Here is a 20896-nt window from a genome sequence, read left to right as displayed (position 1 = left end):
TCTTCTTCTTCTTCTTCGTCTTCTTCTTCTTCTTTTTGCTAAGTTCAATTCAAGCTGGGTTTCTGCAATTACTACCAAAGGACCTGGAATCATAAAGACAGCGATTAGCAAGAACAAAGGTGTAAGTAGACATGCAATGGATTCATTCATTCATGAACTTCTTGATCATTTTCCCTACGACAGGCCCTGGGAAGGGTGTGAGAATACAAAGATCTGGGCTGTGTCCTTCAGTTGGACACATGAAGGGTCCCAGGACAGCAGAGCCAATGGCTTCCTAAGCACCAATTAGGGACACTCAAGTGACGAGATGACAAAATCCAATGCCCTTTCTGCTTCCCACACATGTCACAGTGTCCTCTGCCTGACTCCAGACACTGACCCACCCAGTTCATCAGTTCTGCCACATGAGATCCTTGGGAATCTGACCCTGATGTGTCTTCAGAGATGGGTCACAGTCCCGACCACTCCACTGTAGATACCATGCTCATCATGACACCAGCCCCAGTGCTGACTCTGAAACTGTCACAGTACAACCAGGAAACCGAGTAGGACTCTGACCACAGTATGACCTGATCGTAATTTTGACCACAGCACATCCAGGCCTCTGTCGAAAGCAAGTTCAGGACAATGACACAGCACCAGGACAGTGATGGGGATGCTGAGCCCATGGCAACCAGGACACTGACAATACTGATCGCCACACTGACCATAGCATGACCAGGAATGATCAGCAATGACCACAAAACTGACCACATTGCTGATCCCAGCAGAACCAGGATGCTGATGACAGCATAGATCACCATTCAGTAGGACATTGACCACAGCATGATGAGGACACTGAGATTGCCACTGACCATAGCAGTGGTTACGAAAACAACATTTAATGTATTGGCTCCAGTCCAGTCTGAAAACACCAGAGCCCAAGCCAGTTAATTCAATAGAGGGGATTTCACAGGGGGAATGAGTCACAGAGGTGCTGGGTAAGTTTGAAGAGCATGGGGGAGAAAATGACTGAGCCCCAGAGAAGCAAATTACCATCTTTCCAAGAGGATAAAACAACAGAGAAGTTAGTTAGTTGCTGGAGACCCAGAGTCACAGCCACCTGGACAGAGTTGAACCATGATGGGGGACACCTGATGGGGCTGAGACAACCGGGAATACCCAACAGCCACTCCTAGAGACACCCAAAGTGGAGAGAGGGGGAGAAATATTCTGGTTTAGACTTTCTTTTCACCCTCCAATCTCTTCCTAGACCTCCCATTTCGCTGAGCCTAACCAGAAGCAAGGGAGCCTGGGAAATGTAGTTTATAAGAGGCAAGGGAGCCTGGGAAATGTAGTTTACAAATGCTATCTCCCCTACTACAGAAGAGAGCAAAGAACAGATGAGAGATGGACCTGAAGTCATACTGGCCAAAGCTCAGCATTATAACACAGGTCATACCCTGGCTAGAACAGTGACCATCTCCCTGATCAGAACCCAAGGAGGACACTGTTCATGGTCCTGAAACAAAGCCCTGTACAAGGGCGCCCACTCTTGGTCAAGAGTTTTCAGAATGTACCAAACTACATGCTCTTTCTTCAGGTTTGGCTTGAGGATCCAGCAAAGGACAGTCTCCTGTTTCAAAAAAAGAGGTGGAGGAATAGCTGAGATGTTTTCTAAGGCTCAGATTCTGACTTGTGACCCAATCCTACGGCCAGTGTACTCAACTGCTCCGTGGCAATGTGCTGTGGGGACTGAGTGCGCTATTTGCTCCTGGGTCACAGATGTCTCCCAACAGTGGGAGATGCTGGTAGGAAACAGGTCTTTTTTCTTAAATGAAATTTATTTATTTATTCTAATTAGGTAAATATGACATCAGAATGCATTTTGATTCATTGTACACTAAATAACATTTTTTTTCTTTCTTTCTTTTTTTTTTTCTTTTTTGGAACCAGGGAATGAATTCAAGAACCCTTAACCCTTGAGCCACATTCTCTGCCCTCAGGTCTTTTTAAAAGAGGGAAAACTCCTTGCCTGGGGTTACATGGCAAAATAGTGACAGAGCCAGGGCTGTTAGACACCAAGCTCTTCCTCTTTGTCTCAACAAAACCATCAATAATGTGCTATCTTCCTGGCACATAGTAGGGTCAGAAAAATGCTAATTTTTCTCACCCCTCCCCTATATTTTACAGCAGATTCCTTCATAATTTGATTTACTTGCCTTCCAGCAAAGAGCCATTGAAGGGCTGCGGGGAGACTAGGTGAGGGCCGCAGAGCCTCCCCAGGGAAGGCAGACCAAGGATGCCCTTCATATGTAAATGCCTCGTGTGGAGGCGGCCTTCACATTTTGGTTCTCTTGGGAATCCGGTCTGTCATTTTGGGCCACTGAAACAGGAACCAGGAGAGGCTGTCCAGGTGTGGCTGGGGGTTGGGGGGAGGATAAGTTCTCCATCAGGAGAGCCCTAGGGAAAGGGCGCCCAGGAAGAATGGAAATGAGATGCCCCCGCAGGAGTTCAGGTCCGCCCACCTGGTCATGCCCCTGGCCTCCTCTCAATGTCACGCTCCTGCTCCCGGCTTTTGCCTCTCACTCCCAGTGTCCATCTCTGCTCTATCTGCCCCTGTCCTGGTGTTGGCCCCTTCCCCAACTTCCAGCTTCACAGGCCCGGTGCCTCAGTTTCTCTGCAGATTGTTGGGTTCTTGGATGATTCTCCTCTCGCTCCAGGCCTTCCTCCTAACTCCCTCTCCCCCCACCCCTCTCCCACCTCCTTCCTCTACGTGGGAAACCTCCAGGGAGGGTGAAACTGACAAGCACGTGACGGACGCCCTCACCCCATCTCCGTGACCCACTCACTCCCTGGATGGCCTGGCGTGGGGCGCTGGCTCCGGTCCGCGGCTCCCCCCGCCAGTGCCAGCTCCCGCCCCTCGGGTCCCCCGACCCGGCTCGCTGGGTGCCCGAAGACGAGCTGGGGGCGGGGCGGGGGGCGGAGCCCGCAACAAAGACTCGAGCGAGCTGGGGGGCGGGGGTGGGGCGGAATCCCGGCCGCCGGCGAGGCGGGGGAGGTGGCGTGGAGGGTCGCCCCTGCCGCGCGGGCGGGGTCGCGCCTGGTGGCGGTCCCCGCGCCGAGGCGCCGCTAGGGCTGGCGGGGGGACGGAACGCCGGGCTGGGGGCGCGTCATGTGGCCGCTCACGGTCCCGCCGCTGCCGCTGCTGCTGCTGCCGCTGCTGTGCTCAGGCCTCGCCGGACAGGTAGGGGCCCGGCGGGCAGGTGTGGGCGCGGGGGAGTCCCGGAGGGCAGGGGCGCGCGGAGGGTCCTCGGAGAAACGAGGTCGGGGTCTTCATGAGCCACCCCCCCCAAGAGCCGCAGGGTGGCGAGGGACGAGGGGCGGGGGGCGCAGCGGGGGAGGGGCTGGGACATCCACCCTGGCATGAGGGAGTAGCAGGGGGACTTCAAATGCAGCCCCCAAGCCTGGATGGTTTGGGAGACAGCATGATCCCTGCTTTGGGGCTCTTAACCCCTCGGTGACCTGGAGCCCACACCCCGCCGTCTCTCTGGAGCTGAGTGGGGTAGAGGGGGAAACTTCGGGGGGCTTTAGGATGTCGCTTACCCTTCACTTCTCTATCATGGCCCAGGTGTTAGCTAAAGCCCCCCACTTCCCATCTGCACCCCCAGAGTGGGGAAGGGGGCGGGACTCACGTGTGAGTGACTGATGGGGACGTGTTTGAGGTGCGGGGGGGGGGGGCAGGATAAACGTGTCTTTGTGTCACTCTGGGTGTGACAGAGGGGAGTTTGTGTGTGTGGCCCTGCAGGTGTTTGTCCAACTGTAAGTGAGTTGGGGTGTGACTAGGAGAGGGTGTTTGTACGTGAGGGAGAGTCTGTGTGTGACAGTGGGTGGCTGTGACCGGAGGGTTGGTGTGATGGTGAGGCTTGTGAGCTTTCCATGCGAGTTGTGAGTGTGTGTGTGACTGGCAGTGTGACATCAATTCAAGTGAGGACCGTGTTAATCCTGGGGGTATTTGTGCAGCCATAGCTGTGTCAAGGACTGTGTGTGACAGTTTTTGCCTGACCCTTTCCAAATGCATGGGTGTTGAACAAAATGCATGTGACCAGGTGTGTGACTGGGTGAGAGCTGAGATGACCATGTGCCATTCTATACCTTTGAATAAATTACTCTAAAAGAGGGAGTTGGGGGGGATTGTGTGTGCAAAAGAGAGCATCCACATACCCGTGTGTGCGTGCGTGTAGATTTCTTGTACACCCCATTCATGTTCTCACAGATGCAGGTCTGTCTCCTTGTGGTACCCCATTGCTTGGGCAGGTTGGGGAACCTTGCAAAATGTGAGGGTCCAAGCTTTCTTCAGCTATTGAGAAACCTCTTTTTCCTCCATCTTGGGGGTGGGAACACCCCCTATGGAGGGGCTTAGAGGGAAGCTGGAATCAAAAATAATGAAATAATAACTGCAAGCATTCCTAAGTGCTCATTATGTGAAGGGCACTGTTTCAAGCACATAGCCCCAAGAAAGGCATTTACTCTCCTCAGTGCCCTACTGGTGGATGCTATTGTTACCCTTAGAGATGGGGAAACTAAGGCAGAGAAAAGGACAGTCACTTGCTCAAGCCCAGACAGCTCAGGAGTCGCAGAGATAGGACTGAACCGAGGCAGTCAGGTTCTTGAGCCACATGCTTACGAGCTTGTTGAAGAATTCACTTCAAGGGTATGGAGGGTGTCTGTGTAGATGTCACTAGGTGGGGTTTTCAGGTAGAAACTCAGAAGAAAAACAGTCTAGCACCGTCCTTAATCTGACCAGCAGAAGAAAGGAATCAGTGTGCACATCCCCAGTGGGGGCTTGGGAGGATGGAGGATACATTCTAGACAAGAGAATTTTCATTTCCATGAGGAGAGGTTGTGGGGTCCCCTCCTGTCATTCCCCCATCTCAGCACCTACACACTGGTTGGGAAAAGGAGTGCGGTCCAGCACCTGGCATCCGGCTGCACACAGTAGGTACTCAATTGATATGTAAGCTGGAGAAAAGCAAAGAGGAACACATGAAGAGACGGACAGTCAGAGACCAAGAGGCACACACTTGAACTGCTGGAAAAAAATGAGCCAGGGACGAAGCTGAATTTGGTTTCTCTGAAGGGTTCTTGGAATCACCACCTGGGGACTGTCCCTCACCCCTTCCAGTCCCTAGAGAACGCTAGATTGCCTATTCCAAGTGGTGCCAGAGAGTTCGCTGAGAGCGGTGCAGTTAGGGGTGAGTCCCACGTACCTCATGGCTGGGAAGGAGTTGCTTGGGGGCGGGGCTAACTGTGTAATCATGGAGGCGGGGCTCAAGGGCAGGCTGCTGGGGGCAGGACTAATCAGACAGCCGTGAAGGCGGGGCTAAAGAGCACATGGGGCGGGGCCAAGATGGGGTAATGAGTTGGGGCTGGACTGATGGAGTCCTGCCATGGACTGCAGTGCCCCGGGTGGCCTCGTGGGGCACTGCATGGTGGGAAAACAGTTTCAGCCCCTGCTAACCCCCAAGAGAGGGCGCTTTGCCCCCTCTTCGCTCCCTCCATCGCTTCCTAGAAACCACCCCCACCCCCGCCACATCCCTAAAGGGTTTCTCCAGTACCATTCTTAGAAATCATTTATTCATCCTTTCAATCAACAGATATGATTAAACAATGGGGATACAGCCGAGACAAGTCATCCAATCCCTGCCCTCCTGGAGCTGACCTTCTGGCAGAGGAGACAAGAACGACCTAAATACATAATACCATGTAAATGACATGAAGACTAATAAATAGGATGAAGGAGATTAAAGAGTGCTGGCGGAGTCAGGCACAGTGGGGCACACCTGTAATCCTAGCTACTCGGAGGCTGAGGCAGGAGGATCCCGTTGAGGCCAGCCTGGGCAACTTGGCCAGACAGACCCTATCAATAATAATAATAAAAAAAAAATACTGGTATAAATCAATATCAAAAATAAATAAAAAGTTCCACGATGTAGCTCTCCATGGTAGAGGGCCCCTGGGTTGAATCCTCATTACCAAAAAAAAAAAAAAAAAAAAAAAGGTAGGGAGGTCCTATTTGAGCAGGTGTGATTAGGGAGGTTTATGGGGGTGGATTGGAGGCCACACCTGAAAGAAGTGAAAGAGGGTGCCTTGTGTATCTGGGACAAGAGCATTCAAGGCAGGAAGGACAGCAAGTGCAGAGGCCCTGAGGTGGGAACAGTTGTGGGCGAGTGCCATTTGGCCAAAGAAGTCCAGAATGGCAAGACCACACAGGAACTTGTGGGTTGTGGGCAGGAGTTTAGATTTATCTGTTGAATGAATGAGTGGGTGGACCCCCTACATACACACAGGGTCTCTTTCTTTCTCAAGTCATAAGATTCTTGTACACTAGTTCCCCCTCTAAACTAAGGAGGAGTACATTCCAAAACCCCCGTAGATGCCTGAGACTTGGTATAGTACCAAACTCTGTATCTACTATTTGACCCAATATCCCCTGCACATTCTTACACACCACCCATAATACCTGAGTTATTCTGTACTTGCATATTTCATTTATTTATAATCATTTATTTATATCATTATACTTAAGCTTTGGGACAATTATTGGGTAAAATAAGATACCTGAACACAGCACTGAAATACCAAGATGGCCAATCTGATAACTAGCAAGTGGGGTGCATGCACAGAGGGGTGATCCACACTCCAGGGAGGATAGTGCAGAGGTGTTCCAGGGTTTGTCCCAGTTGTTCTGAGTTCTGGTCACACTATTAAGAATAGTGCATAATTGGGCTGGGGATGTGACTCAGTGGTAAAGTGTTTGCCTGGCATACATGCAGCCCTGGGTTCAATCCCCCAGCATAATAATTAAAAAAAAAAAAAAAGAATAGTGTGCAATTAAAAACTTACAAAGCCAGGCGTGGTGGTGCACACCTGTAATCCCAGCAGCTCAGGAAGCTGAGGCAGGAGGATTGCAAGTTCAAAGCCAGCCTCAGCAACTTAGCAAGGCTGTAAGCAGCTTAACAAGACTGTGTCTCAAAATAAAAAGGCTGGGGATGTAGCTCAGTAGTTAAGCACCCCTGTGTTCAATCTCTGACCCAAACCAAACAAAACAAAAACCAACCTTATGAATTGTTTGTTTATGGAACTGTCTGTTGCTAAGGGGGAACCAGTGTACCAAGGAGGATGCGGGACTCCTGGAGCAAAGGCATTAAGAAAACCCATCTTCTTTACTTGTGCTTGAAATCCATTATAGGGCAGCACTGTTTAGGGTTAAGATGCTATTCTTCCTGAGCTCCTTTAGAACATGTGAGTGTCCCAGGTGGAGGGAGGTGAATGAAATGTTCAAGCCTGGTGGGGGCTAGGCCTAAGATAAGAAGCTGAGGCGACACCTAGTGGTGAAGTGAGGTTTGTGCAGGAACTTTGTTCCTGTGTGCGTGATGCTTATGCGTGTCGGTGCGTGTGTTTGTCTTAAGCCAACATAAGTCAGGCAGTTGTTTCCAGTACAAAATTTAAGGGATTCAAACCTTTTTAAATTTTTATTTAAATTTTTTGTGGTACTGGGATTTTAATTCAGGGATACTCTACCACTGAACTACACCTCCAGCCCTTTTTGATTTTTATTTTGAGACAGGGTCTGGCTAAGGTGCCCAGGCTGGCCTGGAACTTGTGATCCTCCTGCCTCAGGCCTCCAAGTCAGTGGAACTACAGGCATGCACCACCACACCCAGCTAACCAAATTTTTTAAGAAAGGCAAAATTTATGCAAAATATCTATGCACAAAATGTCAAAAACTTAAATAAAAATGGGAATCAATTCTGCCCCTGTACCACTTGCCTCACTTTAATCCTGGGCCCATAGGAATTGTCTGTAGTATGTGCGCATGTTCAGCGACAGTGTGTATGTTCAGGGACTGTCACAGTTGTGCCTGTGTATCTGCAGGACCTCCTACAATACCCAAATCTGCCCATGTGCAAGTCCTTTATGTAAAATGGTGTAGCTTTTGCATAGAACCTATGCAACCCTCCTGTAGACTTTAAATCATCTCTAGATGACTTACAATACCTAATAAAATGTTAATGCTATGGAAAGAGTTATCCTGTATTATTTGGAAAATAATAAAAAGTCTGTACATGTTCAATACAGGTGCAATTTTTCCCCAATATTTTTGATCCAGCATTGGTTGAACCTGCAGAATACTCAGCACCAGGAAGCCTGGCACAGGGACATGTTTGTACCATAATTATGCATATGGATGTGTGTGCACGTGACTCTGTTCCCTATGCATCCATCATGTGGGTGGGCGTGTGTTTCTTATGAGCCCAGCAGCTAGTCTGGGCAATGGCTTTGTCTCCCCAGAATTCAATGTCAGTTTTGGGGAGCCAGTAACATGCAGTTATAATTTATTTGTGCATTCGTGCATTCATTTGGAAAGCATTCGCTGAGAACCCTCTGTTCCAAGCCTCTTAGCACACACCAAGGTCTGGGTGATAGTTTGTGCACTCAAGCAGTGGGGTGGAAGAGTTTACCTCTCTGGAGGTTTTGAGCCTGGCTGTGTTGGGAAGAGGGTGTCAGGGCTGGGGTTGGGGCTCAGTGGTAGAGTGCTTGCCTAGCATGTGTGAGGCACTGGGTTCAATCCTTAACACTGCATAAAAAAATAAATAAAGGGAAGAGGGTTTCATGATGGGAGCAGAGTTTGATCCTATTATTATTATTATTATTTACCAGGGATTGAACTCAGGAGCATTCAACCACTAAGCCACATCCCCAAGCCTATTTTTGTATTTTATTTAGAGACAGGGTCTCACTGAGTTGCTTAGTGCCTTACTGTTGCTGAGGCTGACTTTGAACTTGCAATTTTCCTGTCTTGGCCTCCCTAGCTGCTGGGGTTACAGGCGTGTGTGACTATGCCAGCTTGATACCACTTTTAGTTAACAGGGCATCCACACTCCTTTCCCCCTGGGATGGAAACTCAATCTGTCCCAATTTTCATCCATCCAAGGCTCAGCCACAAACCAAGTCAGAACCAGGAAAGAGCAGAGAGTAGTCCGAATGGGTTCTCTGAGGTCTGTATGCAAAAGCTTATTTTCATGGCTCCCGGGAATCCCAGTAGTCGCTTGGTGCCTGTCCACGTGCACCTTACACACAGTTCTGACAATCCTGGGCAACTAGCATCTATCTGAGTCCAGCTTAGCAGATAAGAAGACGAGGTGTCAAGAAAGAGACCAGAAGGCAAACTCCGCTGAGATTTTGAATGAAGAGGCGAAGAGTTCCCAGTTCTTTCTACTTCTCTTGTAACCCCTATGAAAAGGTCACTGAGAGAAGCACTGGGGTGTGGAGACATGTGACAGAGCTTGCTGTGGAGTGGCTTTCGGTCGACAGTCAGGGAGACAGATGTGGCAGATGTGGTCCATTGTGCAAAATGTCAAGTCAGACAGGCTTCCTGGAGGAGGTGGCTCCAGGTGAGCCTGAGGGTCGAGTGCGTGAAGACGGGAGAGTGGACATTCCATGCAGAAGAAGGTTGTTGGCCAAGCTAACAAGACCTGGAAGCATGTGGTGTGTTCTAGAAACGCGAACTAAGGTGGAGCCTGGCGCGGTCCATGGGGAGGTGAGATTTGGAGGTGAACTTGGAACAAGAGGTTGTGATCTGACTATAAAGACATTGAATGCTGGGTTAAGGGTCTTAGAATTTATTGAGCTGACAGTAAGTCATAGAAGAGACGGCAGTGGGCAGGGAAGAGAGAGTTCAAATGAAAGATTTTTAAAATTTTAAATTGTGGGTAAAATACAAATAATATATAATTTACCATCATCACCATTTCCAGGTATTCAGTTCAATAATATTAAGAAAGTTCACACTTTTGTGCAACCAATGAAACTCATTTTATCGTGCAGAACTGAAACTCTGTACCTATTAATCACTTCCTGATCATCCTCCCTCCCACTCCTGGTACCCCCCATTCTGATTTCTGTTTGTATGAATTAGATTGTTGATTGATGTCTTTGTAGACTCACCTGTAAGAGGGACCCCACAGGCCTGGGATGGTGGCTCAGTGGTAGAGCACTTGCCTCGGACGTGAGGCACTGGGTTTGATCCTCAGCACCACATACAAATAAATAAATAAAGATATTGAGTCCATCTACAACTAAAAAAATATTTAAAAAAATAGGGACCACACATGGTTTGTCTTTTTGTGGCTGGCTTATTTCCCTTGGCATACTCTCCTCACAGTTCATCCGTGTCCACAAGGATTATTTCCTTCCTTTTGAAGGCTGAATCATGTTGCATCATAAGGATGCCAACATTTTGTTGATCTGTACCTGGACACTCGGCTGGCTTCCGCCTCTTGGCTATTACGGATAATGCTACTGGGTGTGCAAATATCTTGCTGAGGACTTGCTTTTGATTCCCTTATGTCTATACCCCAGAGTGGAGTCTGTGGATCCTATAGCAATTCCATATTTATTTATTTTTAAAAATTTAACCTTTATTTTATTTATTTACTTTTATGTGGTGCTAAGGATTGAACCTGGAGCCTCACCCATGCTAGGCAAGTGCTCTCTCACTGAGCTGCAGCCACAGCCCCCATGAATATTTTTGAGGGCCCTCTGAGCTGTTTTCTTCAGCAGCTGCACCCTTTAACGTCCCCAGCTATGGTGCCCTAGTGTTCTACATCCTTGCAAACATGCGTGACTCTGTCTGCAAGCTCAAGTCACAACATTTTTAGTAGTGGAATAATAGATAATGCCATTTGACGTGCATTTCTTTTTAAAACTTTGAAAATTTGATTCATTAATATGGAACTCATGGCCACCAGCATTATAACTCACACCCAATAAAGTTTATCTAACACGTGGCTTTTCTCAGAGCCTTGCACCGAGGAACACTAGACAGCACCTCGGACCCTGCGGGGGGTAACATTCAAGACATGAAGCCACCAGCAAAATGCACAAAAGTGTGGAAAACAGGACACTAAGTAGACTGTTAAAAATGTGCTCGTTTATGAAACAGGGCCATCTGGTTGTTCAGCCTCAGCTGGGAACCGGTGCCCAGTCCAGCAACATTTTGATACTCTGCACATGGCCACAAATTACCAAAAAAGTCCCAGCAGTTGGCCTTAGACACATAAATAAGTTGTATCAAATAGGCAAGTTTGTCAGTAGGGAATCCGAAGATGTCGAGGCTCCACTCTGTAAGTCTAGGAATGGAACTGCTGGCTCAGGGGAGGTCCTCTGAACAGGCTTCCAGAACCCCAAAGTCTCTTCCAGAGAGAGCCGCAGTTCCCCCTCCCACCGGCAGGGGGAGCCTTCGACGGCTGCGCATCCTCCTCAACACCTGCGCGTCTCTCTTTCCTTCTAGACACTCTGGTGGGTGCACCGTGGTTCCTCCTTGTGGACTTAATTTGCATTTTCTGATGATTAATCATGCTAAGTACTTTTCACCTCTTGATCGACCACCTGGATACCCCCTTTTGTCTGTTCAAGTCTTTTGCCTGCTTCTCCTTAGGCTGCCTGCTTTTTCCTTATTGCTTTGTAGGAAGGTGTGAGAGTGTGTGTGTGTGTGTGTGTGTGTGTGAGTGTGAGTGTGAGAGAGTGTGTCCAGATTGTATATAGACACACACAACCATAGCTTACATAAATATAAAACTAGAATACCAGCTCCTGATTGGACATAAGGATGACAAACATAGTCCCTTAGTCTGTGAGTTTCCCTTTCATTCTTTTAATGGCTTCTTTTAATCAATAGAATTTCTGAATTTTAACATAGTTCAGATCATATTTTTTTTTTCCTTTCACGGATGGTGCTTGTCAGTGGGTCCTGTTTTAAAAATCCTTGCCCACAACAGGGTAATGAAGATATCCTTCCACATTTTATCCTAAAAGTTTTAGAGTTTGTTTCTCCCACTTAGATGAACAATCCATCTAGAATTGGTTTCTGTACAGGGTGTGAGGTAGGAACCAACCTTCATTCTCTCCCCCCATGAACTGGTTTAAATATCCCAGTACCATGGAGACTCAAATCAAAACCTGGGCGTCTTTGGGAAAGTTTCTTAGCATCTTTGTGCCTCTATTTCCTCTTATAAAATGGGAAGTATAGTCCTTTATTCCGAGTCGTTACCTGTGCCTTGCTACAAGTGGTGCCTGGTACCTAACAGGAGCTCAAAACACGTTAGCTATGATTCATATTACTCTGAAAGCGGTGAACTTTTTTTTTCCTCCTGAGGATTTTTCTTGGGATAGGCCCCCATTTCTTTTTGGGGGGTACTGGGGATTGAACTCAGGGGCACTCGACCACTGAGCCACATCCCCAGCCCTATTCTGTATTTTATTTAGAGACAGGGCCTGAGTTGCTCAGTGACTCACCATTGCTGAGGCTGGCTTTGAACTCACGATCCTCCCGCCTCAGTCTCCCGAGCCTCTAGAATTACAGGTGTGCACCACTGCACCCTGGCCCCCATTTCTTTCAGTGGTTCTCTGGCATGATGCTCAGAATGATGGTGAGGAGAGGAAGAGACACTTTGTTGAGATGTTTTCTGCATCAGGATCCACTGGCTCGGTGCTGGGGAGGCTGGGAGAATAAGGAGTTAAAGGGGAATAACCTCTAGTTTCTGACTGTGAGTACATCAGCACAAGGTCCAGGGTGAAGCCAGCGTCCTTCAGTCCTTCAGAAGGCACTTACTCTCTCATGTTAGTGCAAGTGCAGGACACCTGGGAGGGTGGGAGGTCACAGGAAAAGTATAAGAATGTTCCTTGTTTTTTTTTTTTTTTTAAACCCAGGGGTGCTTGACCACTGAGCCTCATCCCCAGCCTTTTTTTGTATTTTATTTAGAGACAGGGTCTCACTGAGTTGCTTAGCACCTTGCTTTTACTGAGGCTGGCTTTGAACTCATGATCCTCTTTCTAGGGTTACAGGCATGCACCACCGCACCCAGCTTGTTTCTTGCTTTTTAACAGCTTTATGGAATATGGTTTACATAGCATGAAATTCACCTGTTTATGTGTGCAATTCAGTGACTTTTCATAAATTTGCAGTTATGCAGCCGTCTCCCCAATCCCATTTTACGACATTTCTGTCCCTCTCAAAAGATCCCTCGCTCCCCTTTGCATTCCCTCCCCACTGCTGACCCCAGTTCCAGACAATCGCTAATCTACTTTCCATCACATTGATTTGCCTTTTCTGGACACTTTGTACAAATGAAATCATAAAATATGTGGCCTTTTCTGTCTAGCTTCTTTTATTTAGCAAAATATTTTTGAGGTTCACCCACATTGTAGAAAATATCAATAGTTGTTCCTTTTGTGGCTGAAGAGTTCCCTTATATTGATGGACCAAGGTTTTTTTCTCCATCGCCAGCTGATGGGCATTTGGTTGCATGCCTTATAAATCATGCTGCTCTGAATATTCATGCATGTGTCTTTTCATGGTTGTATAATTTATTTCTCTCGGGTAGATGGAATTGTTAGGCCCTATGATAGACTTATGTTTAACTCTTTAAGAAATTGCTACCCTGTTTCTCAAAGTGGTTGCAACAGTTGATATTCCTAGTAGCAATGTCTGTGGTTCCAGTTTTTCCACATCCTCATCAATACTTGATACCATCTTTTTTATTTGGTGCCATTCTAATGAACACAATGTGTCATTAGTTCTGTGAAACACACTCGTAGAAGTGTCCAAAAATCAGGTGATTTTAGTGGTCTGAGCTCTAGGTGGAGATCTGGGCTGTAGACAGGCCTCAGGTAATAGATTGATTTAGTCAGTCAATCAAGAACAATTTCTTAGAGATGGGGATAAAGCTCAGCTGTAAAGAACTTGCCTAACATGCACTAGGCCCTGGGTTTGATCCCTATGATCACCCACCCACCCCCCTACACACACACACACACACACACACACACAGGAAGAAAGGGAAAGAAAGAAAGAACAACTTCTTGAGCACCTACTATATGACATGTGCTGTTCTAGGTCCTAAAGATTCAGCTGTCAAAAATATAGACATAATAGGGCTGGAGTTGTGGCTCAGTGGTAGAGTATAGCACTAGTATACTAGCATGTGTGAGACCCTTGGTTCGATCCTCAGCACCACATATAAATAAAGGTATTGTGTGCATCTACAACTAAAAAATAAATAAATGATTAAAAAAAAAAATATATATATATATATATGTATATGTGTACACACACACACACACACACACACACACACAGAGTAGTGGATCTAGTACTGAGTAGATCACTGCTGGGAGAAGCCTGATTGCCCTGAGCTAGGGCAGTGACACACAGCCCTCAGGGCGAGAAGATGAGAGGTATCATTGGGTTTCAAGTTTTTCTTGGGAGGTTGCAGTAAATGCTAGTGTGTGTGTGTGTGTGTGTGTGTGTGTGTATGGGGCGGGTCTTGAGGTCTCCAGTGTCTCCACCTTCAGGATCTCTGTCTGGTTGTGTCTAAATGCATCGGAGTAATTTCTCTCTCCCTCCCTCCCTCTCTCTCTCTCTCTCTCTCTCTCTCTCTATATATATATATATATATATATATTATATATATATATATATATATATATATATATATATATAAATGACAGTCCTAGGGGTCTATGGTCTAGTGGAGGAGACAGACCATCAACAAATAGAAGTGCAATACAATAATATCACATGGTGAGGGTACTGGTATTTAAAAAATAAGTAGGGTAAAGGGTGAAGCTTCATGAAGCAGATGAGGTGGTCAGGGAAGGTCGTTCAGAAAGGATGGCCATATTTGGACTCGGGGGTAAGTTCAGTGGGGAGCTTGTGCTTAGCAGGCATGAGGCCCTGGGTTCAGTCCACAGCACCCCTTCCCCAAAGACCATATCACTCAGGGTCCAGTCAGGGAAACAACCATTCATATCGATCAGGGAGAGCGGATTTAACACAGGGGATTGGCTAAGTGGGAGATGGAGGAGTTGAGAAGCCAGATGGCATAATCAGGGAATCCAGCTACAGGCCTCGGCAAAAAGCTGCTGGAGGAAGAAGGTCTTGTGGGGCCACGGGGGGGGGGGGGGGGGAACAGTCACAAAGCACCACCCCCACACAACCCGGGTAGAGAGGAGAGAAATCGGGTTTCTTCCTCGGCACTCTCCAATCTCCCTCCAGTGCCTCCCATTGGTTGAATCTAACAGGAAGTCAGTGCGCAAAGGAACCTGGGAAATGTAGTTTTTTTCTGCAGAAGGGCATGGCAAGACTCTGACCCATACAAGGATATAGAATAGACGCAGAAGAAATAGAGGATCAAGCCATGTGGGCGTCTGTGGTAATAGAGTTTTGGGTAGAGAGAGCAGCTAGGGCAAAGGTCCTGAGTGTGCCAGGTGGAACCAAGGCCTTGGGGTTGGGTAGGATGGTACAGATCGAGTGTGCCAAATGTGAGGGGCAGGGGCAGGACAAAGCCCAGAAGGGAGATGCAGACATCTGTAGGTAGGGACCAGGGACCAAGAGGCTACAGAAGTGGGAAAACCAGGGAGTGATAAGGTGTGTCTGAAATAAGGGAAGAAATGGCTTTCGAGAAGAAGGGGAAAGCCAGGCCCAGTGGCACTACTACTCTGGAGGCTGAGGCAGGAGGATCGCGGCGGCTTAGCAATTTAGAGAACATCTGTCTCAAAAATAAATAAATACACAAATCCACATATAAAGGGTTGGGAATGTAGTTTAAATAATTAAAGCTCCGTGCAAGGTAATTGATGCCTTTGGGGAGAGGAGTTTGGGGATCCTGGAGGAGGTGGGAGGCCAGGAGGTGCATCCAGTAGTGGATCTAGTACTGAGTAAATAGATCACTGCTGGGAGAAGCTAGGGCAGTGATACACAGCCCTCAGGGCGAGAAGATGAGAGGTATCATTGGGTTTCAAATTTTTCTTGGGAGGTTGCAGTAAATGCTAGCAAGTCCATTTTTGGCGTTCAGTGCTAATAAATGGAAGTTTTGTACAAGTAAGCAAGGACACTTTTTTTATCACTTGCAAATAATAATAACAATGGCATTTACTATTTACGAAAAATGTACCATGTCCCAGACAATGTACAAAGCACTTTACAGGCACTGTCCTCCCTCTCTGTCCCCCTGGCTCACTCTATTCCGACCACACTGGCTTCTTTCCTATTTCTTGAACAGTCCTGCCCCAGGGCCTTTGCACTTGCTGTTCCTGATGCTTGAATTCTTCTCCAGATATCCAAATAGCTTCCTCCCTCGCCTTCTTAAATATCTCCTTAACTGTAAGCTTCCTCAATTTAAAATCAACTCTCCCCTCCATAGTCCCTATTCCCCTTCCTCAGATATTCTATTTGTATTTCACTTTGTTTCTTGTCTGACTCGCCCCACAGCTCCGCGGAGGTAGGCATTTTTGTCTGTTGCTCTCTGGGGTGTAGTCGAAGTTGGATAGATCACTTGGTTCTCAGGGCAGCCAAACCATTTACGTGTAACAGAGCCATCAGCCCTCACAACCACCCATTTTGCAAATGAGGAAACTGAGGCAGAGAGGAGCAGTCACTGCTGGAGGTCACGTAGGTGTAGAATCTGCCTCTCGGGGTGGTCGGGCTCAGAGAGAGTCCTAGACCCCACTTCCACCGCCAGGTTCTGCGCTTCTCCAGGGCGAGCCCTCCGAGAGCGGCCGCGGGAAAGGCCTGAGTCATCGCCGCCTCCAGACGGCGGCGGCCGCGGGCCGAGGGCGACGGCGGCGGCGGCGCGAGGTGATGCGGGGACGCCAGGAGGGGGCGTGAGTGCAGGCAAAACAGAGGAAATTAAGCCCCGCCGGGCACTCCTCCCGCCGCCCGCCAGCCCCGCCGCCGGCTGGTGCGTGGGTGGGTGGGCGGCTGCGGGCTGCGCTCCCCTGTGGGCCGAGAGCGAGCCCCGGAGCCGTCCCGGGCCCTGCGGGAAGAGGGTCCCAAGTCCAAGTTCCCCGCCCCCACCCCGAGTTCAAGTTGAGCGTCGCGGGGCCTGGGACTGGCCTGCCCGAGGCGCCTCCAGGGCGCTCCCGTGTCGCCCTTGGCTGCGCAGGGAAATCCTCCCGCTGCCCAAGTGACCCCCGTCACCGCACCTCCAGCGACGAATCGCGCCTACTGCTCCGGGCCACGCCACTCTGGGCTTCCCTCGTCCCGAAACTAACGAGGGACCCCAGAGTGGTCCTGGTACCGGGGAAACCCCTTCCCCCGGGGACCCCAGGCTGCCCGATCGTGGGGGCGCGCGGGGGTCGGCCCACGCCCCCTGCCGGCTCTGGGCCGAGAGCCGGGTTAGAGTCCTAACAGCAGTCGGTGAATGGGGACTTGCGACCCCGGCCCCGCGCCGGCTTTGGTGGTCGAGATGGGGCGGCTGTCCCCACTCTAGACGCGGGGCGCCGCGGCGGGGACCTCGGAGGGGCTGCGCGTGGAGGGTGGCACCGGGAAGCCCCCGGTGGGGGAGTGGGGATGCCGCCGGGGGGCGGGGCTGGGGATGCCGCGGCGTGGGGGTGGGGCGGGTGGGGACGCTGGAGGGGTCACCGCCCGGTGGGGCGTTCCTGGCCGGGGGGCTCCGGGCCGAAGGGAGGGGGCAGTCGGCCGCCCCCCGCCCCCCGCCGGGCTCGGGCCGGAGCCGTGACGTCACGGCGGCTGGAAGTGCCCGGCGCGGAGGCGCGGGAGGGGGTGGGGGCCGAGCCGGCGCTTTATAAGCGGAGCCCGCGAGGCGCGCCGAGCCGCAGCCCGCGTCCCCGAGCCCCCCGGCCGGCCCCGGCCCGGCCCCCAGCTCGCGGTCGCGCCCCTGGGGCGGCTGGGTGGTGAGGGACCGAGCGCCTGCCTGGTGGCGGGCGGGACAAGGGACGCTCGGCGGGTGGCCGCGGGGCATGAGGCGGGGGCGCGATGTCTGTGCCGCTGCTCAAGATCGGGGCCGTGCTGAGCACCATGGCCATGGTCACCAACTGGATGTCGCAGACGCTGCCCTCGCTCGTGGGGCTCAACGGCACCGTGTCCCGCGCTGGCGCCTCCGAGAAAATCGTGAGTGGCCGCCGCGCAGGGGGCGCTCCCGGGGGGCGTGGTGCCCGCGCCGCGGCCGCCGCCGCAGCCCCCGGGGGCCCCGCACCCCGGACCGCCCGGGATCGCCCTCCCGAGGGATGCCTGTCACGGCTGAGTGGCGGGACACCGGGCGGAGGGGGCCCGGGACCCCCAGCTGCCTCTTCCGCGCGGTGCCGCGTTGTTATTGTCTTTAGGATCGGGGCTGTTAGTGAGCGGGTCGGAGTGCCAGGGCTCGCTCCGGCCCGGGCGGAGGCGGCCAGGGCTGCGGAATTGAGCCCGGTCCCGGCTGAGTCGCGCGGAGCGGGAGGGGTGCCTGGGGCTGGGAGGGAGCCGGCCTCTGCATGGGGGCGGGTCTCGGGGTCTCCGATGTCTCCACCTTCAGGGTCTCTGGTTGTGTCTAAACGCATCGGAGTAGTTCGTCTCTCTCTCTCTCTCTCTCTCTCTCTCTCTCTCTCTCTCTCTCTCTCTCTCTCCTTTTCTTTCTGATTGCTTCTCTGAGTCTATTTACATCTCTCCAATCTCTTTCTATCTCTGTCGCACTGTCTCTGACTTTGAATCTCTTTTTGTCTCTTTTTCCTCCCCTGCACCCACCGACCCTAATCCCACCCCAGCATCTCCCTGATACCTGTCTAACATGCGCTGAATATTTATCCCCGTAACTCGTCCGCCTCGGAAGGCAGAGGGGCTTAGCCTAAGGCAGGGGCTCAGACTGCCACCAGAAGCTCCAGGATCGCCCCTTCTGTGCCATCCCCCTCTGTGGCCCTATCCTCCCGCTTCCCCGCCACAGAGCTTCCCTGGGAGGGGGTGGAAGGTATTCAGTTGGATTCATAATGGTCGTCCTGTTGTTTTGGGAAGAGGGGAGGGGGGCTTCCTCCATTGCAAACTTCCCTCAGCCCCTCCCCTCACATCGTCACCCCTCTGGAGCCCCTCCCATCTTCAATCTGTTGGCAGAACTCCTCCCAATAGGTGGGTCTGGGCTGCACTGGACCTCAGCTCTTCTGCTCCGTGATACCCCAACTCCTCCAGCGCCCCTGTTCAGCCCTCAGTAAGCACCACAGCTTCTCCCTCCTGGCTGGAAGGAGAGGTCTTTGCTCCCAAGGGTTGCAGGCAAGCGTGTGTGTGTGTGTGTGTGTGTGTGTGTGTGTGTGTGTGTTTTGGAGGACACCATCCACTGTGCCCAGATTCTGTCTGGCCCCTGCAGGGAGGTGGTGTTGGGCTGGACCCAAGTGAGACTATTCATTCCACATTCTCAGACTTGCAGCCAATTTGTGAAGCAGTATTTTTCTGTGTGTCTCACATCAAGTGACATTGTTTGGGTCTGTCCTGGTGTGTGCATCTGTGCGTGTGTTTCAGTATGTGTATGTGGGGGATGTGAAGAGAAAGTTTATGTGCTTGCTGACATGAGGGTCCAGTTGTGCTTTCCTGCATGTGGGAGTCCATCCCAGAATCAGTGTGGGTGTGTCCCTGAGTGTGTTTGGATATGGAGGCATCTGCGTGTCTGCAGTTGTACGCCCCTTGCTGTGGATTTGCGTGTTATGTGATTGCATATGCATATCTGAGTTTGTGTACGTGAATGTGACACAGCCTTCTTGCAGCTACTATCTGAGGGAAGAGAGATGCGTTCCCTGAAATCAGAGGCCAGTTCCCCTCCCCCACCGGAGAGTGCCAGTCTGTGTAACTCATGTATGTGTTATATACAGGTGTGTGTGGGCATGTGAGCTTATGGCATATCTGGAGAATGTGTATACATAAGTGTGTGCAAGCACTTCTAAATTATGATTTATGCATGCATGTGTGTGCAAATTGTTCATGTGCCCAGCATTTTTGTGTGCACTAAGGGTGAACGTGCATGCTTTGTGTGTGCACATAGGCACATGTGTATTTATTAATTGTGCTTGCTTGCCTGTGTGCAGGTGTGTGTGTGTGTTACGTGTGTATGTGTGTCTGTTGATGTTCCTAAACGGACCTGGAGCCCTTCATAGCTAACAGTCCCTGATCCAAGGCTGTCATGGAATCACCTGCTGAAAGTTAATGGCCCCTGCATCCCTGACCCCCGCCCATCCCTCAGTCTTACTATCCTTGACAAAAGGGCTCTGTGGAGTGAGATGCTAAAGGACTCAGGGTGGGGCCTGGGAGGTGATGACCACTGTGGGGTGCTCAAGAAAAGGTCTTGGGAATCTGATAAACTTACCTTAGAATCTGGATTTTCTCCCCCCTTTCTCTGTGTCCCTGGATCCACTAGTGGCTACACCACTCTGTGCTGTAGTTTCCTCATCTATAAAATGATTATGATAATTCCTACCTCACAGAATCATTGTGGGTAACAGCATCTACTGTCCAGGCCCCCATCCATCCATTCTTCTATCTGCCCATCCGTCCATCTATCCATCTCTTTGCATTCATCCTTACGTCTCTCTCTCCAGCCATCATTCCACCAGCCCGCCCATCTGTCCATTCTTTATTCCATCTGTCCATCCACCTTTACACTTGGTCTTCCACACATCCATCTTGTCTCTGTCCCTTCGTTGTCTTTCCATCCACCGGTTCCTCCATCCTTTTATCCATCTCTCCATCGCCCTGTCTCATCCATTTCCATTACTTATCTACAGGTCTTTGCTCCCATTGTCCACCTCTATCATGTATCCACCAATCCCTGCCCCCCATTCTCTATCATCCAGCCATCTCTTTGTCTATCCTCTGTGCATCCATCCCTCTCCATCCATCCATATCTCCACCCATCCATCCTTTGATCCATTTATTTCCTCAACAAAACTACCAAGTGCCTCTTCTATGTCAAGAATGTGTGTATCTGAAAGGCCCCAGCTTCGTGCCTCTCTGGACAGATGCTCAATTAATAATAGGACTTTGAATTTAAAATGTCGGGGTTTGATTCTGGCCTTAACTGTAAACTTGGGGAAATCA

General features: G+C 50.3%; 1 protein-coding gene across 4 annotated transcripts in view; it reads left to right on the top strand.

The window, feature by feature from the left end:
* Positions 1–2972: 2972 nt before the first annotated feature.
* OLFM2 (olfactomedin 2) overlaps positions 2973–20896 on the top strand; it is a 60385-nt gene continuing 42461 nt past the window's right edge. Inside the window, exon 1 of one of the 4 annotated variants that reach the window (XM_081288355.1) lies at positions 2973–3226. In XM_081288355.1, the coding sequence (XP_081144481.1) occupies positions 3155–3226 (72 nt within the window). In that variant the 5' untranslated portion in view covers positions 2973–3154. Of the gene's footprint in view, positions 3227–17636; positions 17957–20896 lie in introns of those variants that run through there. The other 3 variants (XM_081288354.1, XM_081288353.1, XM_081288352.1) reach the window with 3 other exon arrangements.

This window comes from Spermophilus citellus (genome assembly GCF_964194105.1).
Source record: "Spermophilus citellus genome assembly, chromosome: 3".
NCBI classification, from domain to species: Eukaryota; Metazoa; Chordata; class Mammalia; order Rodentia; family Sciuridae; genus Spermophilus; species Spermophilus citellus.
Note: the sequence above shows the minus strand (reverse complement) of the source record. Positions and strands in the feature narration are given on the sequence as shown.